The sequence below is a fragment of the Sycon ciliatum genome, chromosome 7, assembly GCF_964019385.1.
Source record: "Sycon ciliatum chromosome 7, ocSycCili1.1, whole genome shotgun sequence".
NCBI lineage: Eukaryota > Metazoa > Porifera > Calcarea > Leucosolenida > Sycettidae > Sycon > Sycon ciliatum.
In genome coordinates this window covers 18,169,921-18,197,765 of record NC_088649.1, presented here as the reverse complement: position 1 = coordinate 18,197,765, position 27,845 = coordinate 18,169,921, and the positions used below count along the sequence as shown (strand labels likewise).

Sequence of the window (27,845 nt, the reverse complement as noted above, 5' to 3'; positions counted from 1 at the left end):
GGTATTACGACTCCCTGGTCTATATCTACACAGTCATGATTTACGTCAGTCTACGTCACGTCTGTGCGGACGTGGGAAAACTCATTTTTGTCCCATGCATGGCCCAGTGCATGTTTTGCTGCAAGGGATTTGACCTTTGAACCATCTATTATTAGTAAGGGTGCAACCTCTGAACTTTGAACCGACCTAAAACGTGTAAAAACTAAAATCGATCATGCAAGACTTTTTTCCTTCAGCGATATGTATGCCTCGCAAGCGACACAGTACGAGTCACGTACAATCACAACGACCGTAGTCGTTGTTCAATTTTCGTTCGCTTTTTTACTTTTAGCAATGTCACCGTTGTATTCCTGTTCGTATTTCATCATCACCTCATCTTTTCCGTAGTTGTCGCCACCATTCTACCCACTAGACAGATATCAGTTGCCCGTTTCTGGAGTCGTGAGAAGTAACAGAGATCAGCTGGCAGCTGTCTGCCCAAGCTGCAAGAGAGGCGCTTTCTTGCGATGTCAATCCTGGCCTGGTGGAGTTTTATAGTTTACTGATGGCCTGATCTTGGTATCCCCGTCGTATTCAGATTCAAAGAGAGGTAAGCACATCCTAAGGCTGTTTGCTGTGTGCGAGGCCAGCCTGCCTGTATATGTCTGTTCACTGTAGCTTTTGTAGGCACTGCCGGCCTTTAGTCGATCCTCTGCCAGAACCGCTCGCCTTTGTGTTACTTCTAACCTTCGATAATTACTCATACGTAGATCTACTGTACCTCCGTAACAAGAGTAAAACTTGGCCGAAGGATGGTTTCTTGCTGTGATGTGCACACGGTGGTTTCGTGTCGAATAGCTGAGCGGCACAGCCTCTGTCTTCCTTGCACTGTAGCTCGCTCTGTGTTGCATGAACTTTGAAGTGCTCCAAAGTATGCTGGCACAAGAGACGGTCGGTAACACGGACATGTTTGCGCAGTCCAGACTGAAGCTCAAAGCTTTAAAGGCGGTGTTGAGTTCAAAACGGAAGCTGAAAAGGCCCCCTTCCTTCACTGTCCACATGTCATGGCAAACGCACATGTGTAGGAAGTTCGTGACCATGTTTGGTCATTGCAGTGACTGAACTTGCAATCTGTGCCGCACAAACTTTGACAAATCATTCAATCCTGTCACCAAATGCCCCCAAAACGGCGGTAATTTCGGGAAGTTGCTTTTGGCTTGACGATAGCCAATGTGGCCAATGGACTGTTCCTTAGTCTACCTCCAGTAATGGTCAAAGGGAGTGAGAGAGATTGGTATGCTGGTGCAATCATTATTGAAAGAAAAATGATTTTTTTGCAGATACAGTGCAAGGCATCTGAAAAAACTGGATTTCACTGCTGACTGTAGGCGTGTAGTGTGGAACTAACAACTGCTGTGTGAGGTTACTTCACAACCCATCCATCCTTCATGAAAATACTTGTGCAGAAAAAACCCAAACATTGAAGGCCTAATTTATTGAAATGTGACACCTCGCCATCGTTGTTTCACACCATATCCACAAGCAGTGCAGTGCATACTTTGTAGGTGCTCCCTGTACTGATGACTTCACACACCCTTTCCACTCACACACCCTATTCCTTCAAGCCACCTTTCCCTTTCACACACGCTTTCTCTTTGCAAAGCCTTTCCCTTCACAATTCCTTTTCCTCTTCACACTCCCTTTCCCTTCACACTCCCTTTCCCTTTGCAACACCTTGTTCTCCACACCACCTTGTTCTCCACAACACCTTGTTCTCCGCGCTGCCTTTCCCTTCATTAAACCGGCTTCACCACACCTTTCCCTTCATCACTCCTTTCCCTTCACAACACCATATTCTCCACAATACCTTTCCCTCCATCATGACACCTTATTCTCCACGCCGCCTTATTCGTCACGGTACCTTATTTGCCGCGATGCCTTTCCCTTCACAACACCTTTTGCGTCAAGGCACCTTTTTCCGTCACATCACTATTCCGTTAGTGCGTTATCACTGTATCAGCTCTTCATTGGCTGGCTCAATGTTTCACGCATACCTGCACTTGCCACCTCCAGTCCAGTTTATCTATGCTGTTGCCTGGTGCTGGGTACCCACCATTGCAGTAGTATTCAATGGGGAAATTTGCAGGAAAATGCTCGTGTCCCAGCCAAGCTGTGTCTGTTGTTGGTGGCCGGTTGCTTTTCAAGTTTGTACTCTTTGTGTGTTAATTACTTTTTTTTTACATCCGGCAACTTCACGAATGCAGTAATTATGATGTTGGCATTGGGCCTCATGATTGATAGCTGGGATCTGTCCTCCCTCGCCGTTTAGGAGCCGTACAGCGGATGCTGGATCATTGAGTGCTGGTGTCCCCTGGCAGTGGAACAGTAGTTCCTAAGCTACCTGGAACACTGATCAAAAAATTGGTTATTTCTTTATTATGTCCTGCGTGTGTGTGTGTGTGTGTGTGTGTGTGTGTGTGTGTGTGTGTGTGTGTGTGTGCGTTGTGTGTGTGTGTGCACGCGCGCATATGTGTGCCCATGTCTGTGTGTAGGCTTACCTGGTTTCCGGCTATGGCTGGTCGCCATGGTCGGCTTCGAATTGTGCTCGTCGCTGTCATGGCAACGGTACTTTCGCTGCGCATGGCCAAGGGTCAGGGCTCTCCGTCATCGGCGCGATGTGTTCAACATTTCAACACGTACCTGTGCTCGCGATTAGGCCTGCTGACGATACCACTTCCCATTCCTGCAACAAGCACTTACCTGTAAGTGTGAATGGAGTGCCGATCTGTTGTGCAGATCTAGTCCAAGAATGCCATTCCCAGCCTTGGGCCGCAACCACACTACGTAAAAATCACAATACAAATTTTCATGCATATCTCAGTACAAGTCGGTACGCAACCACACTACACTTTTCGGTCTGCATAGTTGACGTTTTCACGCGAACAGCACGTGACGTTGTCGTACCAAAGCTTGTGCCATGCGCTGGAAAAGACCGGGAAATTCAAAAACAATGCTGATGCTGATGCTATGTACGACGACCAGGTACAAAAACAAAGTTGTACACAGGAGATGGAGCGCGAAAACGACGAAAACGACAAACGTGGCTTTCTACAGGGGTGCGCCAGTTGCTGAAAACCTTCAAAGCGCATTTTGCATTTCGCACGCGTCGGCATGACGATTTCTACTGTAATGCAGTTTGTACGTGATTTTGTACCTAGTGTGGTTGCAGCCTTAGGCCCTTTTCAGACTAGGTACAAAACAGCCTATAAGTCACATTTACATAGAAGTTTCCAAGACAACAACAAGAATCTGGCGGGAAGCCTAAAAAGCTGCCCAATCCTTTCAGGCAGGGTGAGAACCCTTGTACAAGGCAACTTTCCTGTATTTATCGTACTTTCACCAGGCAGTCGCACAAACTTTGTACCCGGGTACGACTGTCCGCTGCTTTCCCACATCCCAGGCCCCTTGCGCAATTGCGTAGGGTCAAAGGTTGCCTGTATATTGCATGTAAAATGTGTAGTCTGAATGCAGGCATGGAAAAATGTTGCCTTTTAGGTTTTATGTGATTTTTTACTGGATGTTCTATGTACGTAGTCTGATGAAGACCTTATGTGAAAGTGACTGAATGCCAGAAATTAACATGGATGATCCAATCGAAGATTGTATAGAGCCCACCAAGGGCCGACATCACCCTGAACAAGAATCCAAAAGAAGTTTGCACTGCATATTGTAGAACTTGCGCATCTCGAGGTTGTTCCTCCTGGTCGATATGCGTTTTTGACTACATCCCTAGCGCAGTACCTATGGACAATGTTGCCCGATGATTGCATGGCAATGGGCATGAAACTGAGGGTTGCAACGAACTAGCCTTGTTCCCCTGTTCTACTCTGTGCCCCTGTGTGTTTCCCTGTCTAGCTTCTTGGACCACAATGCCATTTCGGTGTTGGGCGAGAAGGCGTTCGGTGACTCCACACATCTCACACACATGTAAGTCGTACCGTGCGAATAGCTGCAGAAGAGAGCAGAAGTCGCGACTGCCAGGCATGCAGCGGGCCTGCGACCTTCGGCTTCTCCGTGTGCGTTCACGTTATTCCCTAATGCAGCCAGCCCTGAATTCCTTTAACCTCAGTGACTAGTAGTGGAAGTTGACTAGAGTGTTGGTGTGACAATACATGGCAACAGTACCGGCAGCACCTGGTCTTCAGACCACCTGATTTCAGCAGCCACCTGGCATGTGAGACCACCTGATTTCAGCAGCCACCTGGCCTGTGCGACCACCACATTTCTTTTGGTACTGGATGAGTTGCTAACCCACATTTCACCCTGGTTTCACGGACCACCGGAACTCAAAGACTGTGATATAACGTTACCCGTAGGCCAGAGGAGCGCAGCTAGGGGTGCCTTTGACCTGGTTCCAGACTGTCTGGTCTGTTCATGACTAGAATCAGGCCACAGTAGTAAGACATTGTCTTTTTTGAATTCTTTATTCTCGCGATGGCACCATCGCCGATAAGCGATAGGTATATGAGAAGGTGAGATGCTGTGTCTTTTTCTCCCTATGCTGGTAGATATCTGAACCATAACACGATATCACGGCTTTCGGCTCTTGCCTTCTCGGGTCTCGTGCACCTGCATACTTTGTAAGTACCCTGCATGAGGTAGTGTCTGGGTCTACTAGTACAGTCTGTATCGGCTATAGAGTGACCGGATATAAGAATATATCGGCTACAGTGATATTGGTACGAAATATCAAAAGCAAAACGTATTTTATTCAGTACAAATATCACTATAACCAATATTATCGGATGTAATGATATATCGGATATTATGATGGCAACAAAGAATCAAAACATGCATAACACACTACATTATTATCGTCTATAGTGATAACTTTAAAATACATGTTGCAATAATATCAAAGACCCTATTTTTTACTTTCTTCACGTTGCTTATTTTGATAGTGACACATGTACATGTACATGTACATAACAGAATTTTTTATGGAAATGCGGGCACTGTCAAGTATGCAGCATGCTCATTTGTCAAAACGCCATGCTGGAAGTATTTCCTTGCCTTTCATGTGTCGATCGAAAAAATCGATCGTATCGCATATAGTGATGCATCGGTTATAGTGATAAAATCACGGAAATCAAAAGGGTACGCTATAGCCGATACAGACTGTACATGAACGACATCATCGTGCCCTGTAGGTGATATTAGAACGACATCATCATAATTATTATGGTGTGAGGGTCTTTACTATGATGTACGTTTGTATTACTGCATGAGTACCCTGCACGAGGTAATGTCTGTATCTCTACATGAATGACATCATCAATTCATCATGCCCTGTAGGTGATATCAAAACGACATCATCATAATTATTATGGTGCGAGGGTCTTTACAATGATGTACGTTTGTATTGGCGAGCCATTTTTTTGGCACATTGAAATCCTGGGAATAAATGTGTCACATGATTCATTATTCTTTTCCTGTTGTTATCTCTGCTGTGGGCTAGACTCCTCAATAACAACAAAATTTCACGATTGCCGGCCAATCTTTTTCATGATTGTACATCATTGAAACTGTTGTAAGTACATGTAGCATTATGCAAGCATTTAATGTAACGGCAAGTTGATGCTTGCATGCAAAATCTCACACGTGTCTTGAAAACAATCCCAAAGGTGTGTGCAAGTACATGTGCATACGCGCGCGCGCGCGTGTGTGTGTGTGTGTATTTGTATGTGTGTATTTGTATGTGTGTATTTTTGCATGTGTGTATTTTTGCATGTGTGTATGTGTGCGTACGTGTATGTTCGTGTATGTGCGCGTGTATGTGCGCGTGTGTGTGTGTGTGTGTGTGTGTGTGTGTGTGTGTGTGTGTGTGTGTGTGCTTGTGTACATGTGTGTGTTCGTGAGTGTGCGCATGCGTGTTTGTGTCAACGCTCGGCACTAGGCTGCATTAAGCACTGTATTCGAGCTGTCCCGACTGGCCCTGAATATGCGATGATGTCATTCGCGTACGCTCTATCCCAACAAGCCCTGCCGACACGACATCATTGATCATGATATTCACACGCTGTACATGTAATAGGAACTCAAACCTATGCTGTACCCTTGTCTTGCCTGTTGCCTGCCAGAAACCTGTCCAGCAACAGTTTAGCAGTTCTTCCAGGGGCCTTGTTCAGTAACGCCTCTGCTCACGCTCGCAGCCTGTAAGTGTCCTACAGCTATGTCTGTGTGTGTGTGTTTATTTATTTCAGGGCTACAACGGGTACGGGTTTGGCCGGGTAACGAGTTCGGGTATTTATAACCCGGGTAGCACAGGTGCTAGTACCCTATCGGGCATTTTTGGACATAGTTTGTACTGTAAGTGTGCACTTGTGCTACGTAGAGCGTGTATGGTAAGCACGTAGTCGTGCTTTTTACATGCACCGTTGGGAAAACTTCGTACTCCAACTACCCGATCGGGTTCTCAGGAGCAAACTGCTACCGGGATAACCGCTCTAATTACGGGTAGCACGGGTACCCTACTACTCGTTGACACCCCTAGTGTATTTTGCCTCCCAGGGTTTGGTGGAATCTAAAGGTTTGGGTAAAGCCTGTGCTTTAGGTAGACGCATGTGTCGCATTCCTGCGAGGTTCGTTGCCGGTCTTGATTTCTCATAACTTAACCAAGTCCAACAGCCAGGTGCTTGACCAATACGGTAAAACATGTCACTTTAGGTGCATTAAAATGTCGGCACCAGGGACCTGCCAGGCTTCAGGTGTAGTGTAGAATTAGGTGACCAGTATTCCCTTCACGTACAGTGCATACTCTAGTGCATTTAGGTGTAAGTTAAATTTAGGTGCCTGGTTTCTCTACCGAAATCACCGAAATTAAAGTTACACCGAAAATCACATGTTATACAGTATAGTCGACGACCCAAACTTCATTCTGCGGCTTGCATTGCACTAGTCGTCACACACGGCAACAAGAGATAGGATAGTAGAGGATTGTGAATGGCTTCAGTCTTTAAAAATTCTCAACAAAGGAGATAACTGTCCGTCTTCATTTTGTAACGGAATCACGGCCATTCCGTTCCCTGGGACGCAGGACACAAAGGCCAAGTACTGTTCGTTCACAGTATTTTATTGAACTAGGACGTGACGGGAAAACAGGGACAACTAGCTCCCACGGGACGAACAAGAACAAGTAACAATTCAAGTCTTTGTCGGACAGGGTCACAGCGTTTATTGTCATGTTGCGAGGGGTTTTGCCGAGTGTTTTAAGGTCAGCTTTCCATTGGAGCTGGGTCATCAATTCTATCCAGGCCTGGTCATGCACACAAGCACAGCACAGAACAACGCAAGCGTCTGCAACATATAATGCCTTTCGGTTATCCGTTAATTGGATAAGAATATCTGAAGCCCGGCGCACGTTCACATCTATAAGTTCGAAAGTAGTGAATAATGAGGAATTATAATCTGACCCACCACTGTAACACCCCAGTGTGCGCATTGATGGTAACATTGGGCAACATCAACCACTGCTAAGTCGATGTGTAGACAGGCCATCTATCTCCCTGTGTTACGCTCACGACCATGACCACGACCACGTGTGTATGTGTGTATGTGTGTGTGTATGTGCTTGTGTGTGTGTGTGTGTGTGTGTGTGTGTGTGTGTGCTTGTGTGTTTGTGTGTGTGCTTGTGTGTGTGTGTGCTTGTGTCTGTGTGCTTGTGTCTGTGTGCGGGTGCGTGCATGCGTGCGCGTGTGTACAAATGTGTGAACATGTGATTTGGCGAACTGTGCAGGGATTTGACTGATAATCCTCTTCGGAAGACCTACCAGCTGTGCAGTGTAGTTTCATTCGTGACTGGCACATCTGACAGGCCGGCAGTCAACACCCGATCAACCGTGCAATTGAGTGATGCACTCATGCAATTCTACACAGCCAGTGAGTTCAATTATCCTGGTATCCTCTTTTCCCCCTCGGCATTGTCTCTTGCCGCAACCCAGCACTGAACTGATTTTGCACTGTGATGGCAAATAAAATTCAACCTCCGCAACAGTGTAGATCTGCACTCCCTTCACAGCCCAGTGTTGGCAATGCTATGACCATATACCCCTGGAGCTGTACTCGTGATGGAGCTGGATTTCCCTTGGCATCGCGGTACGCCAACTGGTAGTCAAGTCACACATGCAGGTGCTGATATATTGCCCATTGCACACATGCACGCACACAGACACGCACGCGCACACACACACACACACGCACATGCACACACACATGCACACATGCACACGCATGTACACACATGTACACACGCTCACGCACACACACACACACACACACACACACACACACACACACACACACACACACACACACACACACACACACACACACTAAACCAATATTTGTATGCTTCACTTTGCAGCCATCAACCCGGCAGTGTGCGCCAGTGACTGCAACTCGGTGTCGTCCACTGTACTACCTTGTCCGGAAGACTCCACATGTGATGGGACTGTGGCCAGACACGACTGCACCATTTTGACAGCATCTGGACCAAAGTTATTGCCAGGTAACTCCCTAGACCCTGCTGTCTATTCGTGTAGAATACTGCACAGGGGCGTCGGAAGGTATTCGACATTGGTACGGCCGTGAATGGGTGGAGGGTCTGGGGGGGGGGGGGGGGGGGGTGGTTCTCCTCCGGAAAATTTAGGGAAATTGGGCCAAATAGCTCATATTTCTTTGCTTCAAAAGGCACAAGATGGAATTATTGGTGCAGCTTTGGCCGGATCTGCCGCACCGATTCCAGTGCCCCTGCTGCAGTAGTTTTGTTTTGAAAAGCTGCACCAAAGCTCTAAACCCATACTCACATGCTCTATGTACTGTCGTGGACGTGGAAATCCGGTCGAGTGACCGCGGCCGGCGCCCTCGGTGTGTACAGAACGTTGCATGCAGTGCACATGTTGGTCGTATGCGTACTCACGGCTGCATGGCTAGCGCCCTGGGGCCGCTCGACCTTGCCCTGGGGCCGCTTGACCTCCGACCGGATTTCCATGTTCGCCACAGTAGCTAACAAGCCACTGCACTACGCACATGGCTGGCTTCTGCGCTATATCAGCTCCACCAAGAGTACATAACCCCCAAGAGTGTGCAACTGCCTGCACAACCTCTATGCTGTGCTGCGACGGCAGAACTTCACATCACGTGACATGGTTCAAAAGGTTAGGCTGGCAAACAGTGCAAAGTGACCACAAGAGAGTGAGCCAAAAGCTGGGTTGCGTACAACCCTGCAGGCCTGTATCTATCATGCACAAAGTGCAAATAATGTGTACGGGTTCACCACGTGATGCAAAGTTTTGCCGTCGCAGACCCCATAGCTGGAGTTGGACACTCTTGGGGTTATGTACTCTTGGCTCCACAAAGTAAAGTATTTTTTTAGTTTAGTGTATCAGGGGCCCCGGCTTGGTGACTGGACTGTAGACCCCGAGGAATGCATGATGTCAATTGGACAGGACGTTTCGCGGACTTCACACTGTGACGAAAGCTTCGTCGGTTATGGCACCCTGTACTGACCTCCGGACCCCCAGCAGATAGGACTGGTGGACCGGAAGCGTTTACGTTTGTATGCGGAATGGCCGCGCCTGAGCTGGGCCGTTTTCGCACCTCTGCGTACAGAGTACAGTCACCCTGCCGTGTTTAGGGTTCTCCGTGCACCTGTGGTAGCTGTCACGGGTCACAGCGTGCGTACGCACTACCGCCGATACTGGCGCTAGGTCAGAAGTACAGGTACGCACTAGTACTTGAGCCCTATTTAGTTCCGGGGTGCTGCCGACAGTCACCTGGCTCAGCCACCCTACTGCACTCCTTCTGTGCGTGTAGCACCACCTCCTTGCTGACACACATGCTTTTTAGGCCGTGTGCGCTTGCAGAGATCATATGTATTGACTACACTAACTCCGTCCCATACAAACTGCCTCCGACTAGTCTGGCCTGAGCGTAACTCGTTGTACACCATTGAACTCCCTACCCGCCTCTCTGCTGTATCATTATTACTGTCGTCAATTGCCGAACCTGGCGGCATGAACCGGCACTGCATCCCCCGTCCCCTAGATAATGGGACGGCGTGCCCTGCTAACGTTAAACGGGGTGACCCATCCAGGTGTAGCGAAAACCCATGGGCTGCTGTGACCTTACTCTGGGCTGGCTGAGACATAATGACTATGTAGGTGTAGGTATAGTACAAGTACGAGACCTCAATCAGGTGGTGTTACGAAACAGTAATTTTATTTATTTATTTATTTTCAAAGTGTCAAACAATTTTTTATTTTTTATTTTCAAAAATGTCTAACAACACGGCATTCTGCAGGGCAAGTAGTTACAACGAAACAAGATCTACGCCTGGGATGTCAAGATCTACGAAAGACAGATTGCACTTTTAGACCTACTGGCTGGAGCTACTGGAAAGTAGGCCTACAAAATTACGGTACATACACTCTACGAACTATCGAAGGGACCACGGACCTAAGCCGGGACCCAATACCATGCACGCTTGGACAAGAAACGACACACAAAGCAAACTAGCAAGACCGGGTGCTCACCTGAGGAGGCGCGCCAATGCGGGGCCTGGTCGTTCGTAGTACGTCATTTGTGATACGGAGGTACGGCGAGGAGAAGAAGATCTAGGAATACGAGCTGACTGCGACGCGTCGACGAGCTTCAGGGTCGTGGGAAAGATTAGTTGGGCGCCAAATGTCGTCAATTCAATTGGACGAACTGTTGCTCTCCTCGCCACTCCACACAACAACAAAAGACTCGTGCAAACTGGGAGAGAGCGTTTTCTCTAACTTGATTTCACAAGGCGACTGGAGAACTGCGCTCCAACAAAACGGACAAGAGAATATATTATGGGGACGCGGAGAAAAGAGGGGAAAAAGTGGGCGAGGGATACGAAAGAGGTGCCTGTGCAAAGTACAAGGCCTGAACAGGACGGGAGACAAAGACGAACGGCGGGGAAATATGACGGACACAAGACGGCAACCAGACAAATACAACGGAGACAAGACGAGAAAATGTGTATGCAACGGGGACGAGATGAGAAATAATGCATACGGAGGGGACAGAAGACGGTGCAGCGGCATGTACAAAGCATTCCAAGACAGCGCAGCGGCGTGTACCACGGGTCAGCAGCATGTACGACACAGAGACACATACGCAGCCACGTGTACGACAAAAGAGACACAAGCGCAGTCACATGTACGACAAAGAGACACCAGCGCAGCCGCATGTACGACACAGAGCTACAAGCGCGACCACATGTACAACATTACAGTAATACTGCCACCCATATATGCATTCGGATATTTTGCAGCTGCCCAAGAATTCCCGCCTCAACCCCTGATGTCCCTGCATGCTATTTTCCACAAGAACACGGAAGTAAAAACTCCTTGTCTTTTAGCACACACACAGAACACGAGCAGTTTGATTTTTGTGCCATCTGGCCACGGTTCAGGATTAGTTATGATGATAGATGAGAATATTAGTCCTCCATCATCTTCTCCTTGGCTTCTTTTAGATTCGCCTCTTCCAGGGCTTGGGCCTTGGCCGTCGCCAGTTCGGCTTCCCTCATCCGCAACTGTTGTTGCCGATCCGCCGCGACAGCAGGAGGAGGCGGCTTTAGGGCCGCCTCTCCCGCTGCGGCCACGGTGGCCTTCACCTGCCGGTCCTTACTAGGATGCTGGGCCGGTTTGACCTGCGGCCGCCCCGACGTCGTCGCCGCCAACACCGAGCGCGGACGCTCTGCGTTGTTCGTCCAACCAATCCTGGGGACCCCCTCTCCCCACGGCATGGCCGTTTGGGAGAGGGCCCCGTGGACCGTTCATCATCCCTCTGCCGGTGAGGCCCTGGCGATGCACTGCGCGATGGCTCTACTGCTGCATTCAGGGACCTGATCGCGGAGTGCAGCTGTGTAAGATCTTGTTGCAAACGGCGGATCACCCGTGCTGAGTTGAACTGCCGCATGGCCTCGAGAGCTGCGGCTGATTGCCCGAGAGCCTCGTGTAGCTCGCGTAGGTTGTCTGTTGGGGGGTTGTTCCGCTTGGGTGGCATCTGTAACAACCAGGTCAAGCAGAGAACACGGAAGTTGGGATCCTGGTCACAGCACCAAATGTCGCATCCCTGCGAGGTTCGTTGCCCGTCATGATCGCTCACAACCCAACCAAATCCAACCGCCAGGCGGTCGACCAATATAGTCGACGACCCAACTTAGTGTTCTGCTCACCTTGATTCACACTCGACAACGAAGCGAAGACAGGTAGGGAGTCTGAGAATCTCAGTTGACCAATCAAGTCCGGGAGAGAGTTATGTGAGTTATGGTGAAGACATCGTTCTTTTTATGCACTAGAACGAAGAGAGAGAGAGAGAGAGAGAGAGAGAGAGAGAGAGAGAGAGAGAGAGAGAGAGAGAGAGAGAGAGAGAGAGAGGTTCGTGCAAAGCATGGCGTGATTGTTTCTTGGAAGGCGGCATAGCATACAGGTTTGACAGCGCAGGCATGGTAGGAAATAGCAAAAGATCAAAAGTTCAAATAACGGAAAACGACAACGAAGAAGAAGCACAAACGGAGCAAAAGGCCGGATCGGGACGTAGGGAGCCCGCTCACCTACGTCTCCGCAGAAATTGTGAGTTATATGGATCACGCCGAGGAGCCCGCTCACCCGACGTGATAGAAGAGCTTAACTCCGGCGGGATGTTGTGCCGTATACTGTGCCCTTTTCCGGGAACTTCACCGGCGGGCCCTTCGCGGGTCACCGCGGGGTCGCTGTACCGCGCTTGCCACGCCTCCCTTTTGCGCCTTCATTTCGGCGCGCCGGTTCCCCGCTCTTTTGCGCACGCCTCTCGTTTTCTGCACTCAGCTCTCATTCTTCTGCACTCAGCTCTCATTCTTTTGCGCACGGCCCTTCGTGTCTTGCACGAAGCGCGAAAGGGATCATGGAAATCAATAGGACTTCTCAGTCACATGGTTTTGCATGAAGCCTTGAGGTACATTTCCAGGAAGTAAAGAACTTCCTGGAACATTCCTAGAACATTCCACGCGAGAACCTACCTGACCAGGTTCCGGCGTTGAATCACATGATGTGTCATGTCCAAGAGACATGACACCGACGTGGGATATCAAGCCTAAGAGGCATGATATCCCACGTGGGACAGCGCATGCCGCTCTACCTACATGCTAAGCACGTGGGACAAGACACTGGCCAAACCAAGTGATAGTATAGGTCGTTACAGCTCAAACACAGACCTGCATACTACATAGATCCTGCTGTCACAGGACCTGTCAGACTGCGGGCGTCACGTCCAGGACGTGCCACAAGCATTTTGACATGCATGTCGGTGTATGGGCTGCATATGGATAATTAGAAATTCCTGATAATTCGCAGTTGGGGCCTGGTATTTTGAGGTTCGAATTAACCCTTTAGAAAGAAAAAAGGACATATGGACACGAGTTAACCCTTTAAGAGCCACAGGAATTTTTCAAAATTCTGCATTTTTTCGTGTTCCTTGGATCATAGCTTCAGTTCTACTCACTCAATCCTCACAATCTAGGGCTTCCTGGAAAGGTCTCCGCGAGAGGAAGAGAATGAGGTCGATCATGATAGCCAGCACAGCGTCTATCCAGCGCTAGATCGCAGCGACAGTACGAAAAATGCCCCAAATGCGTCCAATTGCGTCCCGCTCCAGATATTTCATTTTACTCGATCGTGGAGTTCCAATTTTTTCGCTGTGTACTCTTGACAATATCAACAGTGAAACCCGTGCAAATTCGAGTAAACCAGCGTGGCGAAAAGTCTCAAAATTCTCAATACTAAAGTCGCACTGCGCGCTTTTGAAATTGCCGCGATCGCGGCTCAACTTACGAGTGATTTATCTCAGGAACCGTTGCTCGCAGCGCTTTGCGGATTGTTTCTCCCGACAGGTGAGAGTTTTCTCTTCGCCCTGGATATTTCGATCACTTGATTTGAGCGAGATTGGACTGAGTTACGGTCTTTTGAAGTTTTGCATTTGAATGCGTCGTTTACGACGCATTCAAGTATGGGGCGGCTCTTAAAGGGTTAAAAGAGTAACTGTCCACCACTGTAACTAGATACTATATACAGTCGGAAAGTTTTCTTTCTACAATTGTTATTGGCTCAAAATCCGAGTTTCAAATATAACGAAGTGCTAATTCTAACGAGGAGAAATCTGTCGTTAAAATAGAAAACGTTAGACAGAAATCGATACATATTGTTGCTATTGAGCGTTGAGAACGAGTGAGAATCGTTACCTTTGATACACGTAAACTAGTCAATTTTAGGAAATTGTTAAAACTGGTCAATTTTAGGAAATCGTTATATATGTGTAACGGAAATGCTTCTCCCCCTGGCCCTCGCCACACAACAACGCAAACTCTTGATTGTATCTTCAATACTCTTATATTATACCAAGAAATGACGAGGGCGCAGGAGGAGAGAGACGAAACTTGGTGAGGACAAAAAGGACAACGGGAAGACTCCCGGGAAAAGACTAAGTCCAGACTCGAAGAAAACAACAACGAACAAGCAGTAATAAACCGACGACAACTCGAGACGACCAATCAGGGACGAATACGTACAGAACACATGACCAAGACCGAGACAACCAGATCATGCAGACCACGGACGAATCACACATGACTCTCATTCCCAGACCAAACTAGCACTGCGCATGTACAGCATTCACTTGACAGTCACTCTCACACAGACGGAAGCACATCCTCACACTCTGACAACGCGTACTCTTGCATGCACCACATACCATAAACGTCACACATCACACCATACTCGCGCGTACACCTAGACCATATATGACATCAGACACTGGACTCCACAAGACAAGAACCAAATACAACGACATGCGTAAATCATAGTCGAACAGAAATCCGTAACACAGCATTCCCCTCCGGCGAGAGTCGACCTCGACTCTCAGAAGTAGAAAAATGGAGTAGGAGAAAAACAAAAGGGGTGAGAAGACACAATAACAGGAGAAGAAGACAGGACAACGGCAAGTGGCTGGCTGCAGACGTGGAGATGGGAAAACCTTGGGTGTGGTTCCACGAGGTGGTGCGTCGTACGACTTGCCCATTCGGATGTGGAAGATGTGTATAACATGTACAAATGGAGCAACAGAACACAGCAGGCATGTAGGAGTAAGCAATCAGTGAGGACAAACAAAACCTCGGCGCGGAGCCGGCATCAACATCTTTTATTTTTTATTTTTTATTTTTTACAAAACCCTCGGCTCGGAGCCGGCATAAGTGTCCCACACTTTTCCGATGTCGGACCATCGTGTCGTCCCACGACCCCGTATGATCCTCTTGTCGTCCCACGACCCATAATAATTTTATTTTACAATTCCCTGACAAACTCAATAGACACAGGAGCCCCCCAGCTCACGAAGCGAACCGTGGCTCACCATGATCGGACATCCGCAGGGCAAAACTGGGCAGACCCGCAGGTCGACACAAAACAAGATAAACAAAAGACGCTCACTGAAAGACCAAACCGAACTAAGCTGACAAACCAAACAGGTACACGACTACACTGAAAGGCTAATCAAGAAACTGCACAAACCCCAGCAAATATACGTACACTGACTGCCAAAACCCAAAACAGAAAGACACAAGAGAGACACAAGAACCGGATCGCGAAAAGATAACAAGCACCAAAAACAAAACCCACGACGCAGATTGTGAAAATACTACATTGCCCCGACAAACAGAACGACGGGGAAAGCACCCGGGCCCTGGGTGTATCCGTGCAGTAATGCTGACGACAACAAAATAGGCAGGCAAGTGAATAAACTACAGCGAAAGCCATAACTGGGATTGACTCACCGGGTAGTTGTGCGCCTGACGAACGACCAGTTCCGCTTGCCGAAATAAAAATAATAAAGTCGCCACACGTCGACAAAACTGAAAGGAGAAACGAAAGGACCACGGCGAGCATAAACTACTTGTGGAGAAGTAGAATCAGGTTCGAGCCAGTCACCACGTTGGGCGCCACTGTAACGGAAATGCTTCTCCCCCTGGCCCTCGCCACACAACAACGCAAACTCTTGATTGTATCTTCAATACTCTTATATTATACCAAGAAATGACGAGGGCGCAGGAGGAGAGAGACGAAACTTGGTGAGGACAAAAAGGACAACGGGAAGACTCCCGGGAAAAGACTAAGTCCAGACTCGAAGAAAACAACAACGAACAAGCAGTAATAAACCGACGACAACTCGAGACGACCAATCAGGGACGAATACGTACAGAACACATGACCAAGACCGAGACAACCAGATCATGCAGACCACGGACGAATCACACATGACTCTCATTCCCAGACCAAACTAGCACTGCGCATGTACAGCATTCACTTGACAGTCACTCTCACACAGACGGAAGCACATCCTCACACTCTGACAACGCGTACTCTTGCATGCACCACATACCATAAACGTCACACATCACACCATACTCGCGCGTACACCTAGACCATATATGACATCAGACACTGGACTCCACAAGACAAGAACCAAATACAACGACATGCGTAAATCATAGTCGAACAGAAATCCGTAACATATGCGTCTAGTTAGAATAGTGGCTTTTACAGTATAAACTTTTCTAAGCACTCGCAGACTCCATTGCAGCCACTCACACATTAGAGGGTACCTCACTTCAAACTCTCCAACTACGGTCTCTTCGCTGCATAGGTTCACTTCACTTCCAAAAATATATATATATTAGATAAGAGTCCTAAACACAAATGGAATGCACCAAATTTTCGGGCATGGCCCATCTTCAGGGTGAAAACCTTGAAAATATTATTTATTTTTTTGGAAGTTGATGATGAATACAGTCTTGGTCTTACTCTTAGATCCATGCTGCTGAAGGTGACAATTACTCCTCTGGTTAGAACAATAACTTGGCGACATGTCACGTGCATACAGTGTTAGGTCTAGCCATGAATGATACCCAATAGCATAAATCGTCATTGTGTACTGTTGCCGACTGGCCCTTTGCATTTCCCGCTGTCATGCTTGCGGTCCGTTGTTTCATACATAGCTAGCTAGCTGGCTTTCCAAGCTGCGTCGCGTTATCATGGTTATGTTCTGCTGTACGTGCAGTCTGCGCTGCGTACCGTGCGGGTACGATTTAGTTCCGGTTTAGGTCAAGCAGTACTACTACTACTACTACGAGTAGTTCCGAGATCATGGCTTTTTTTCAGTTCTCTTTTTTCCTTGTAGACAAATGTAAGCTAAATAAAACGTCTTGGTTGTGTGGCCGCTTGGGTTGGGTCACAGGGGCTTTGCCATCATTCCACTACAGTTTCTGGTGCCGAAACCCGGGACTGCGGGGAGGAACTAAGGATGGCGAAAGCAGAAGGCGCGTTGCGCGCATTTAGTGGCCAGGAGGACTTGGAAGAGTTCTGGCAGAAGTTCCAGGTCGTGGGAAAAATTCAGAAATGGAGCACAGGCAAGGAGCGAATGGCGCATGTGCCTCTGTATCTATCTGGCGATGCCTTTACGGTGTGGAGACAAATGGCTACTGCGGATCAGGAGGACGAGGATAAGGTGAAGGCACGGCTTGAGGAGTCGTTCGCCTGCTCGTCGAGGGAGGCGTACTCCCAGTTTGTGCGACGTCGGAAGCGGGAAGATGAAACTGTTGATGTTTATGCATCTGACTTGCGCCTTTTGTTGACGCGTAGTGGCCACAAGGAAGCAGCAGATGGAAAAGACCCGGTGCTCGTCGAGCAGTTCTTGTCAGGTCTGCCTCGTCGATTTGCAAATCAGCTGCGCCTCAGTGCGGCGGCTAGTGGGGATCCCACGATGACACAGCTGACGAAGCAAGCACGTGCTCTCCTTGCAGTGGCGGATGAGCCTGGTGTCAGCGCGTCTGCCGTAGGACCTGAGCCAGGAGACAGCAGAGTATGCTACCTGTGCGGAGAAACTGGCCACCTGAGGAGGGACTGCCCCAAGAAGAAGAAGGTGCAGTGTTTCAGATGTAAGCGATTTGGTCACATCAAGAGGCACTGTCCTGAGGCCAAATCCGAAGGACAAGTGAGTGGCAGGAATCCTGGTGCAGGTGCCAATGCATTTGCAGTATCACCAGATGTCGCTGCTGCAGAGTGCGAAGATGATGCATGTCTTGCCCTCGTTGCCAGGCGTCGTGGTGGCCTGCCGAAAGTCTTCGTGTCGGTCAATGGAGAGCGGACCAGGCTGAAGGCAGCCATTGACTCTTGCTCGAGTCGCTCCCTAGTGTCTTCTGCTGCGGTGCGTACACTGTCTGTGCCTGTCTGCAAGCCGTCGGGTGAGGACATGATCACGGCTATTAACGGCAACTCACTCGATATCACTGGCACTGTGGAGCTGACTGTCTCCCGTGATGACAACAATGTGTACCTGCCGAAAATCAAGGCCAAGTTTCTGGTAGTTGATTCTCTGGACGTGGTTCGCTCTGACATGCTGATTGGTCTTGACGTGATCTCATCGGCCGGTGGTGTTGCTCTGGAGTATTCAGAGAGTGACGGCCAGCTAACTGGTGCTGTGTTCGGAACGAGGCCAGTCGTGGCTGCAGTCGAGAGTAAGATCAGCAATGAAGAGCACTTGCCACGCCACGTTCAGGTCCGACAGGATGGAGACAAGGTCACGTTGGAGATGAGTGACTGTGAAGTGATGTTCGACCCCGAGAAAGGCTTCTGGGAAGTCACTTGGAAATGGTGCGACGGAGCTGCTCCAAGTTCACCTATCGGTACAGGCATCGGCGAGTATTCCCGCCAAGGATTATCGGATGATCAGGAGGTGAAGTTCGTCACCGAGGTCCAAAACTGGATTGATCAAGGATGGCTAGTTCCTTATGACGAAGGCTCGCACGGCGAGATTGGCGGTGTTTTGCCTCTGCTGGCAGTGTGTCAAGAGCACAAAGTGTCCACTCCGGTCCGCCCCTGTCTGGATTATCGCGCGCTGAACAGTCTCATTGTGTCTCATCCGGGCCTGGATGCACCAGCATGTGAAGAGAAGCTTCGGAAATGGCGCCAGTGCGGCGATGCTATGGATATCCTGGATATTCGGAAGGCCTTCCTGAACGTGCGTGTACAGCCTGTCTTGCAGCGGTTTCAGGTGGTGGCTTGGAAAGGTCAGAAGTTTGTCATGCAGCGCATGGGGTTCGGCCTTTCAATCGCACCAAAAGTCATGGATGCTATTGTCCGGTGGGTTACGAAGGACTTTCCGGCAACTGACAACTATGTGGATGACATCCTGACACCACGCCATCAGACCAAGGAGCTGGCTGCCTCTCTGCAACGGTATGGTCTACCAACGAAGCCGCCTGTGAAGCTTGAGGAGGCGTGCGTGCTTGGCCTGAAGATTGATGCTGAGGGAGACCAGCTGCGATGGGATCGTCGTGACCCGACATCCATTGATATTCCTGCTGTGCTGACGAAGCGTAGCATCTTTCGCTGGTGTGGCGCCCTGACGGCGCATTATCCTGTGTGTCGCTGGCTGCGGCCGATGTCAAGCTGGCTCCGTCGTTTGGCCTGTCTGACTGATGCATGGGATGAGCCGGTTCCAGAAGAGTTGCAGGTGTTGTGTCGTGACGTCATGGCTCGGGTGCTGAAGGAAGACCCAGTTCATGGTGCTTGGAGCGTTCCAAGCGGCGAGGAACACTCCTGGAAGATCTGGTGTGATGCCTCGAGTATCGCCTATGGCGTGGCCCTGGAAGTCGACGGCCGAGTGGTAGAGGACCAATGCTGGCTGAGACTGAAGAACGACACTCGCCACATCAACCTATCAGAGCTCGAGGCGGTCATCAAGGGCCTGAGTTTGGCGGTTGAGTGGAATGTGCGCAAGGTGAAGGTCTTGACCGACTCCAAGACCGTTCATGGCTGGCTGAGCTCGCTTTTCGGCCACTTGAAGCGAATCAAAGTCAGTGGGCTGAACAAGGTGGTGGTTCACCGGCGACTCCAAATCATCGATGACTTGATCAAAGCGGCTGACCTCAGCGTTGATCTGGAGTGGGTTCCATCTGCCAGCAACAAGGCAGACGAGCTGACTAGAGTTCCTGAGAAGCTCGTCCAGTACTGGAAAGGTCAGTCAGGCGTCGGCGAGTTTGACGTCGGCGTGTCTGGTGCCTGCATCGATCCATCTGCTCTTGGCCCTGTGTCGCTCCAAGAGATAGCCAGCGAACAGGAAAGTGATGCGGCCATCACAGCGGTGATTGCAGCGAAGACAGCTGAACAGGAAGTTGTCGCTGCTGGCTACAAGAAGATCCAGAATCAACTCTGTGTTGCCGACGGTGTCCTGATGAGGAGCTTCAAGGTGCCGACTGGTGAAGAAGAAGTCGTTCCAGTAGTCCCAGAGTCTCTGGAGGAGAGAGTGTTGCGCGCAGCCCATCTTCAGACTGGACACGCCGGTTGGGAGGGAACCTGGCGGTTTCTGCAATGCCGGTGCTTCTTTCCCTCAATGGCAGCAAAGTGCCAGGACTTTGTTGGCAAGTGTCAGGCCTGTGCTGTTGCCAGTCCGCAGCGTGGCGAGAGTGTTCCAGCTACGAGGTCTGCCATGCCATCTGGTCCGTGGAACACCGTGTTCATCGACACCATGGAGCTCGGCGGCAGTCGTGATGGCAGGTTCCACTGCGTCCTGGTGTGTGTGGACGCATTTACCAAATGGACTGAAGTCGTTCCGTTGCCCCGGCACGATGCACGAAGTGTTGCTGATGCCTTTCTGTCCATCTGTGCCCGGTGGGGCCCACCAGAGATTGTGCGCTGCGACAACGGCACCGAGTTTGTCAACGCTATCATGTCGGCTTTGTTTGCGGCGTTTGGAGTTCGAGTGCAGCATGGTGCAGTTCGTCACCCGCAGAGTCAAGGCACGGTAGAGAGGTTCAATCGTACGCTCCTCACTTTGATTCGGAAGGTGTTGGAGGAAGAGGATGATTGGAAAGCGGCTCTTGATCTGCTGCTATTCAAGTACCGTGTACGCCCGCATAGTGTCACTCGAATCAGCCCGGCCGAGGCGATGTATGGCTGGAAGCCGAAGCGCCTGGTGGTGGAGAAGTCCGGCAGCGAGCTATCTGAGAGCGCTTGGGTGGACAAGCTGAAGATGCAGACGGCCCGGGTGTGGGATTATTTAGACGGCCAGTTATCGCAAGCTGACTCCATCGATGAATCGAGATCTCGTGTCGCCTGTCCCTATCAGCCCGGAGATCCAGTACTGTTGCGACGCCAGGACCGACGGCAGAAGCGCCAGCCTCCCTACGAGCGTGGTTGGGTGGTCGAGGCAGTGGTGGCATCCTCAACGGTCGTCGTTGCGCACGGTCGCGGTGGCACGAAGATCGTGAATGTTGATCTGTTGAAGATGGATCCAGGCGAGGCTGAGTCAGAGTCAACGGAAGTCGACCAGGTGGAGGCCAGTTCTAGCAGCAATGGCGAACTGCCCATTGCCTTTGACCTGCCGATTGCTGAAGATGATCAGCCAGTTGGACGAAGCCTCCGGAATCGAGATACATTGAGAGCCCCAAGGAGGTATGCTCCGTGAGTGTGGAGCTGATGGTGTGCAGTAGTTCATTTGTTCTGTGGTTCTATTATTCTAGGTTGTGTTCCTAAATGCTATAGGTTTTTCCTTTCACAGCGTTTCGAGTGTATTCCGGTCTTTGCTCGTAAAGAGACTTGTCACCTGGTGGAGGTGTGATGATGAATACAGTCTTAGTCTTACTCTTAGATCCATGCTGCTGAAGGTGACAATTACTCCTCTGGTTAGAACAATAACTTGGCGACATGTCACGTGCATACAGTGTTAGGTCTAGCCATGAATGATACCCAATAGCATAAATCGTCATTGTGTACTGTTGCCGACTGGCCCTTTGCATTTCCCGCTGTCATGCTTGCGGTCCGTTGTTTCATACATAGCTAGCTAGCTGGCTTTCCAAGCTGCGTCGCGTTATCATGGTTATGTTCTGCTGTACGTGCAGTCTGCGCTGCGTACCGTGCGGGTACGATTTAGTTCCGGTTTAGGTCAAGCAGTACTACTACTACTACTACGAGTAGTTCCGAGATCATGGCTTTTTTTCAGTTCTCTTTTTTCCTTGTAGACAAATGTAAGCTAAATAAAACGTCTTGGTTGTGTGGCCGCTTGGGTTGGGTCACAGGGGCTTTGCCATCATTCCACTACAAAGTGAAGTGAACTTATGCAGCGAAGAGACCGTAGTTGGAGAGTTTGAAGTGAGGTACCCTGTAATGCTTTTACAGTAGTAACTGCTACAGATTGTGACAGCTCAAACACAGAGCTGCGCACTACATAGATCATGCTGTCACAGGACCTGTCAGACCGCGGGATGACATATTTTTATTGTGTGTGTGTGTGTGTGTGTGTGTGTGTGTGTGTGTGCGTGTGCGTGTGTGTGTGTGTGTGTGTGTGTGCATGTGTATATATATATATATGTGTGTGTGTGTGTGTATATATATGTGTTTGTGTGTGTGTGCACGTGTATATGTTCGTGTGTGCATGTTTGTGTGTTCATGTGTCTGCACATGTGTGTGTGTGTTCACGTGCATGAACTGGCTGTTCTAGTGCGTGGCGGTCAGCAGTGTCCGATGCACACGCTGGTGGAGGACGGCATAATTGTTGGCCAGTCGGACAGCATCACGGCAGAACTCTACTGTCGCACCGGATACTCTGTGGCCGGTGATAAGATCTTCACTTGTCACCTGCCACATGCGCCCGACGCTGGTCTCAACACCACTTGGACCGGGACCGGTACATGCAAAGGTAATGGTATTTCTTGCCAACGGCAGGTCTAAAACTGCTATATAAGCGTACAAAAACTTTTGATTTGAACGAAATTTTGCAAAGGGTTCCCTAGGAGACCGACCTGCTTTGAGAAATAAAACATATCAAAAATTTTGTTTTCAAGATCATCCCGGAAAGTTTCTGAACACCCCTAGTATGTATCACGTTGAATGTTTTTTTCTGATGCACAAGTCTCTTTAACGGGCAAAAAGTAACACAATGGATTAAAAAATACATACACTGGAGGAGAAATCAGAAAAGAGCATTTGTAAAAATAATGATTTTCAAACCAAAACCAAAAAACAGTTGAATGTTCCAAGCAGAAGTCTGGTATGTGCACTCTCCAGTCTATGTGTATCAGGGTCCGCACAGCCCTTGAAAACCCTATAATATACCTAAAAAAATTCCCAGTAAAGAATATACTGAAAAAACCGTAAATCTTGTTGAAATACATGGTTTGTCCTGAAATATCCTTGAAATTCAGTTTTTTGGCGGCGTCAGTGTACCTGGAGATGTACAGTCTATGCCAAGCATGCCACTGTGATCAACTGTTGTGTACGAGTCGTACTTCAAATTTACAAGCGCACGCGAAACGAAGACTGCGCGGCCTGCTCGGCTTGATCTTGCCGTTCGCGCCTGCACTGTACGAGCGTAGTACTAGCTGCATACATGCTACATTAGTCTTCACTACAGTACTAGCGGGAAGTACGGCAGTGGTCTTGTGTCGACGGGTCGAAACTACACATTTTTGAATTTTTCGAGTAACTACTTTAGTTGCTCGCGCTCTTCAAGTGGTAAGTAGTTTTAGCCTAGCCTCTACTTGCTCTTCTTTTTGTAGTTCACCGCAGATTGAGTAGTTCGCTGGTACATGGTGTGGATTTCCTCGTAACTCGCCGTGCGTCGGAGCAGTTGTGGCGGAGATGCCTCCGAAGGGAAAATGTCATTTTCGTGACGCTTGGCTGTCAACACCGGAGTTTCGCAAGTGGCTAGTACTAAGTAGTAGCTATTCCCAGCGATGAATTCAGAGCACGATGCTCACTCTGCAGGTCAGATTTTGATATTTCGGGCGGCGGTATCTCCTCAGTCAAGAGTCACGCGAAGGGGAAAAAGCATTGTGAAGCTGTGGAGCGGAGTACTCCAGCTTTGACAGTGAATCGTTTTTCGTTCCGTCGTCGACAGTTAGCAGCAGCGCTTGAAAATATCCTTGAAAAGTCAAATCTTGGTTTTTTGTGCCCCGAAATATACTTGAACTTCTAATGTATGTCTGTGTGCGGACCCTGTGTATGTGCTGACAAAATCCATTTGAGTATTATGTATGCACGTTGGTGTACATGTATCCGGTTCTTGTCTCGTAGAGTCCAGTGTCTGATGTCATAATATTAAAATAATTGTCTAAAGTGTACGTGTGGGTATGGTGTGATGTGTGCATGGTATGTGGTGCATGCAAAAAGTGCGTGTTGTCAGAGTGTGAGAATCTGTTTCGGTCTGTGTGAGAGTGACTTGCAAGTGAATGCTGTGCATGCGCAGTGCTAGTTTGGTCTGGGAATGCGTGATGTGTGATTCGTCCGTGGTCTGGTTGTCTTGGTCTTGGTCATGTGTTCTGTACGCATTGGTCCCTGATTGGTTGTCCCGATTTGTCGGCGCCTTATGACTGCTTGTTCTTTGTCAGTTCTTCGTGTCTTTTTGTTTTAGTCTTGCACTTCCTTTCTCCTCCTGAGCCCTCGTCATAATTATGTTGTCAATATATTGAGGCACAACCAAGAGTTTGCGTTGCTGTGTGGCGGGGCCAGGGGGAGAACAACACTATTTGTGCTTCATATGTAAACAGGACTGAAAGGTTTTGCATCAAGTATGATTGACTGTATTTCCTACCCCATTGGCATGGGAGTCTTCCTGGTTGCACTAATTTGTGTGTGTGTGTGTGTGTGTGTGTGTGTGTGTGTGTGTGTGTGTCTGTCTGTCTGTCTGTCTGTCTGTCTGTCTTTCTCCCTGCCTGTCTGTCTGTCTATCTATCTGTGTGTACATGTGTGTGTGTTTGTCTATCTGTCTCTGTGCATGCATGTGATTGCCCTTGCGTCTGTCGAATGTTGCATTTTTCACATCAGTCTCTAAGTTCGCTGCATCACAAGGCTTCCTGCTGATCGTGTTACCATCGGTCTTGGGCTTCCTGGCGCTGGTATTCATGTGCACTACGGCCATGTACTGCATGCGTGGTAGCAGCTACAATTTCCCAGCGCTGCCCAAGGAATCATGTGAACGCATAATGCACCTTGGTGTGCAACCGGTATCCAGCGACAAGTCACAGCTTTCTATGGGCGACGAGAAGACACCCAAGATGATCGTGGAAACCGCCATGCATGCGCCGGCGTCAGCGGCGTGCATCAGAGCGTCTATCTCGGACCCGGACCAGTACATCGACATGACGGCGACATGCAGAGACGCGCATGCTCGCAGCGTATCCACGACAACCGCTGTCAGCCCGGCGACCAAGGCAGGCATGATGGCGGACGGGCACGAGGTGGTGCACGAAGCCCCCGAGTATTTTGAGCTGCAGAAGAGGAGCGCCTGGACGGCTCGAAACAGCGTGAGCTCAATCGTCATACCGGCACCACCGACGAGCATACTCGAGTCCAAGACGTATTGTGACTGGCAACCCAGCACCTGGCAGCAGAGAACCAGCTCCTGTGGATCTAGCTCGGCCGGCGGAGCAGTACCAACCTCTGGTGAGGCAAACGCTCGCGGTCTAGCTGGAGCAGCGAATGATGACATGGATGACTGGATGGATCCCGCCGCTAGCAATGGCGAGCAGAGCGACGGGCAGGAGCATGAGCAGGAGCCCATTGAGGGCATATCCACTGGGTGTCGGAATGTCCGCAAGGCGACAACTGTGGCACACGACTCTCCCTTGGGCAGTGATGCCGAAGCCGACTCACTGGCCGAGGAGGAGGAGGAGGAAGCACTCTACCTGCAGCCTGCACCCAGCTGCACCATGGCGACTTCCAATATGGACGTCCTGCCGTCACCGGAACCTCGCGACCGGCCGTTTGGCAGTCAGATGTCCATGGTGAGCATGCAGACGACGTTCGGGCACCCGGCACAAGAACTCGTCTCCTCGCCGATGTCCTTGTCGCACTTCCAGCTCGGCTCAAACGAGAGTCTCGACCGAGACCTGTGCGGCATTAGCAGTAGCCGCAGACAAAGCCGTAAGGACGTGCACGCAGACCTCGATCTAAGTCAGAGTGCGGGGATGGGCGCACTGGGAAGGCCCAAAAGCTTCCACCGGTCTGTCCCCAACCTCCATCCTCAACTGACCAGCTCCAAGTCACACGAATCCGATCAGTTTCACCAGCAGCAGCAGCAGGGCCGATGGTCTCCCCATTGCTCTAACCTCAGTCTGGACCGGGTGCCAGACTCCCCAAGCATGTTCACTACGCTTTCGACCGTGTCGTCGGATCTGCACTCGCATCTCCACAGAACTAGGAGCAACGGCGCCACTTCCTGCCTCAAAAGAGTGTCTGTATCGGCCGGAAATTCAGTCGAGGACCTACCTGGTTTGTATGCGGATGTAGAGGGCCGCCATGACCAGCACGGCCTGAACGCATCACCCCGGCGCTGGGGTCTGGACGGTACCGCTCCCTCCTTCTCCAGGACGTCACTGTCGGCCGGAAATTCAGTCGAGGACCCTCCGGATTTGTATATGGATGTGGAGCAGCGCGGCGCTCCGCATAGCCAGAGCGGCGCACTGCGACGCTCTGTGTCCACTCACAGCCCGAAGAGCCTGGGGACGGTCTACCGTGACAGCGGCTCGTACATCGACTTTGCCTTCTCGCGGCAACTGGTCAGCCCCCGGCGACAGCGCAGGCACAGCATCACGAGCAGCCCGCGCACCAGCATTGTCAACAGCCGCAGCGTCAGCAGCGTCATAGCCAACAGCCGCAGCGTTAGCAGCATTGCCGCCGTGCAGCGCCCTCTGCCCCGCAAGACCCTGAAGCCTGCGTTGCCTGGGGAGGAAGGGCCCGGCCACGCGTTGAGCAGAACGACCAGCGTGCCTCAGGGAGCCATGGCGCTGCCGCTGCCAATTTCGGCAATGATGGACACGGTTGATGAATACAGTGATCCGTTTGACCGCTGTCGAACAAGACCTAGGAAAGAACCAGAGGATACGGTCAACGATGGCGTGCCTCAGGGAGCGATGAGACTGCCAATTTCAGCAATGCACATTGGTGATGAATACAGTGATCCGTTTGACCGCTGTCGAACAAGACCTAGCAAACAACCGGAGAAGACAGTCAACGATGGCGTGCCTCAGGGAGCGATGGCACTGCCTCTGCCAGCTTCAGCAATGCACTCTGATGGTCTTTACAGTGATCCGTTCGACCTTCGACAGACAAGACCTAGCAAAGAACCGGAGGTGACGGCCAACGAAGACAAATACTCCGTGCCGTTAAATCTCCTCATCAAGCCAAAGTAGCCAGACGGCAAACCCAGCAGACACATACCACCACTACACTGTTCACTGTTCATGAGATTCGGTCCCACACATATGCTTCAAGTAATTATGATGATTCTTGTCCACGCTTGCAACCGCCTACACTAACACATCCGTTTCCTTACGCACCGTTGCGCCCAATGCATGAAAACTACTCGCAAGTAAAAATTGAAAATGCACATAATTTTACCTTTGCTCCTCTTGTCTTATAGACTTCTAGGCGAAAACTTGTTTCAGCAGTTCTGCTGGCAGACATTAGAGAAGTATTTCGAATAGTTGTAGATTCACAGATTTAGCATAGTATTATAGTATCAAAAATTTGCAAATCATAATAAATTACGCTCAAATCCATATTTTTCCTTCTTCGCAGACTGTGCGAATCCTTTCCTTTTTGTAATCCGTACATGTTTTTTCTGCATCTCTATACCCGTCTCCCCATTTCCATAGCGCGTTCCTTACGCCGTTTGTAGCTTTCAAATAATTATGCACAATCGCTGATCAAACACGTCGTAGAAACGTGGTCACAGTTGGCCGTAGT

At 49.8% G+C, this 27,845-nt stretch overlaps 1 protein-coding gene across 1 annotated transcript; it reads left to right on the top strand.

Moving 5' to 3' along the window:
- Nucleotides 1–296: 296 nt before the first annotated feature.
- LOC135821144 (uncharacterized) lies at nucleotides 297–27,844 on the top strand. Its single transcript, XM_065334208.1, has 10 exons — nucleotides 297–589; nucleotides 2,532–2,741; nucleotides 3,895–3,966; nucleotides 4,548–4,619; nucleotides 5,498–5,569; nucleotides 6,120–6,194; nucleotides 7,775–7,917; nucleotides 8,402–8,545; nucleotides 22,600–22,797; nucleotides 24,924–27,844. The coding sequence occupies exons 2-10, from the start codon at nucleotides 2,551–2,553 to the stop codon at nucleotides 27,287–27,289; spliced, it is 3,333 nt and encodes a 1,110-aa protein (XP_065190280.1). The 5' UTR covers nucleotides 297–589; nucleotides 2,532–2,550; the 3' UTR covers nucleotides 27,290–27,844.
- The last annotated feature ends 1 nt before the right edge of the window (nucleotide 27,845 follows it).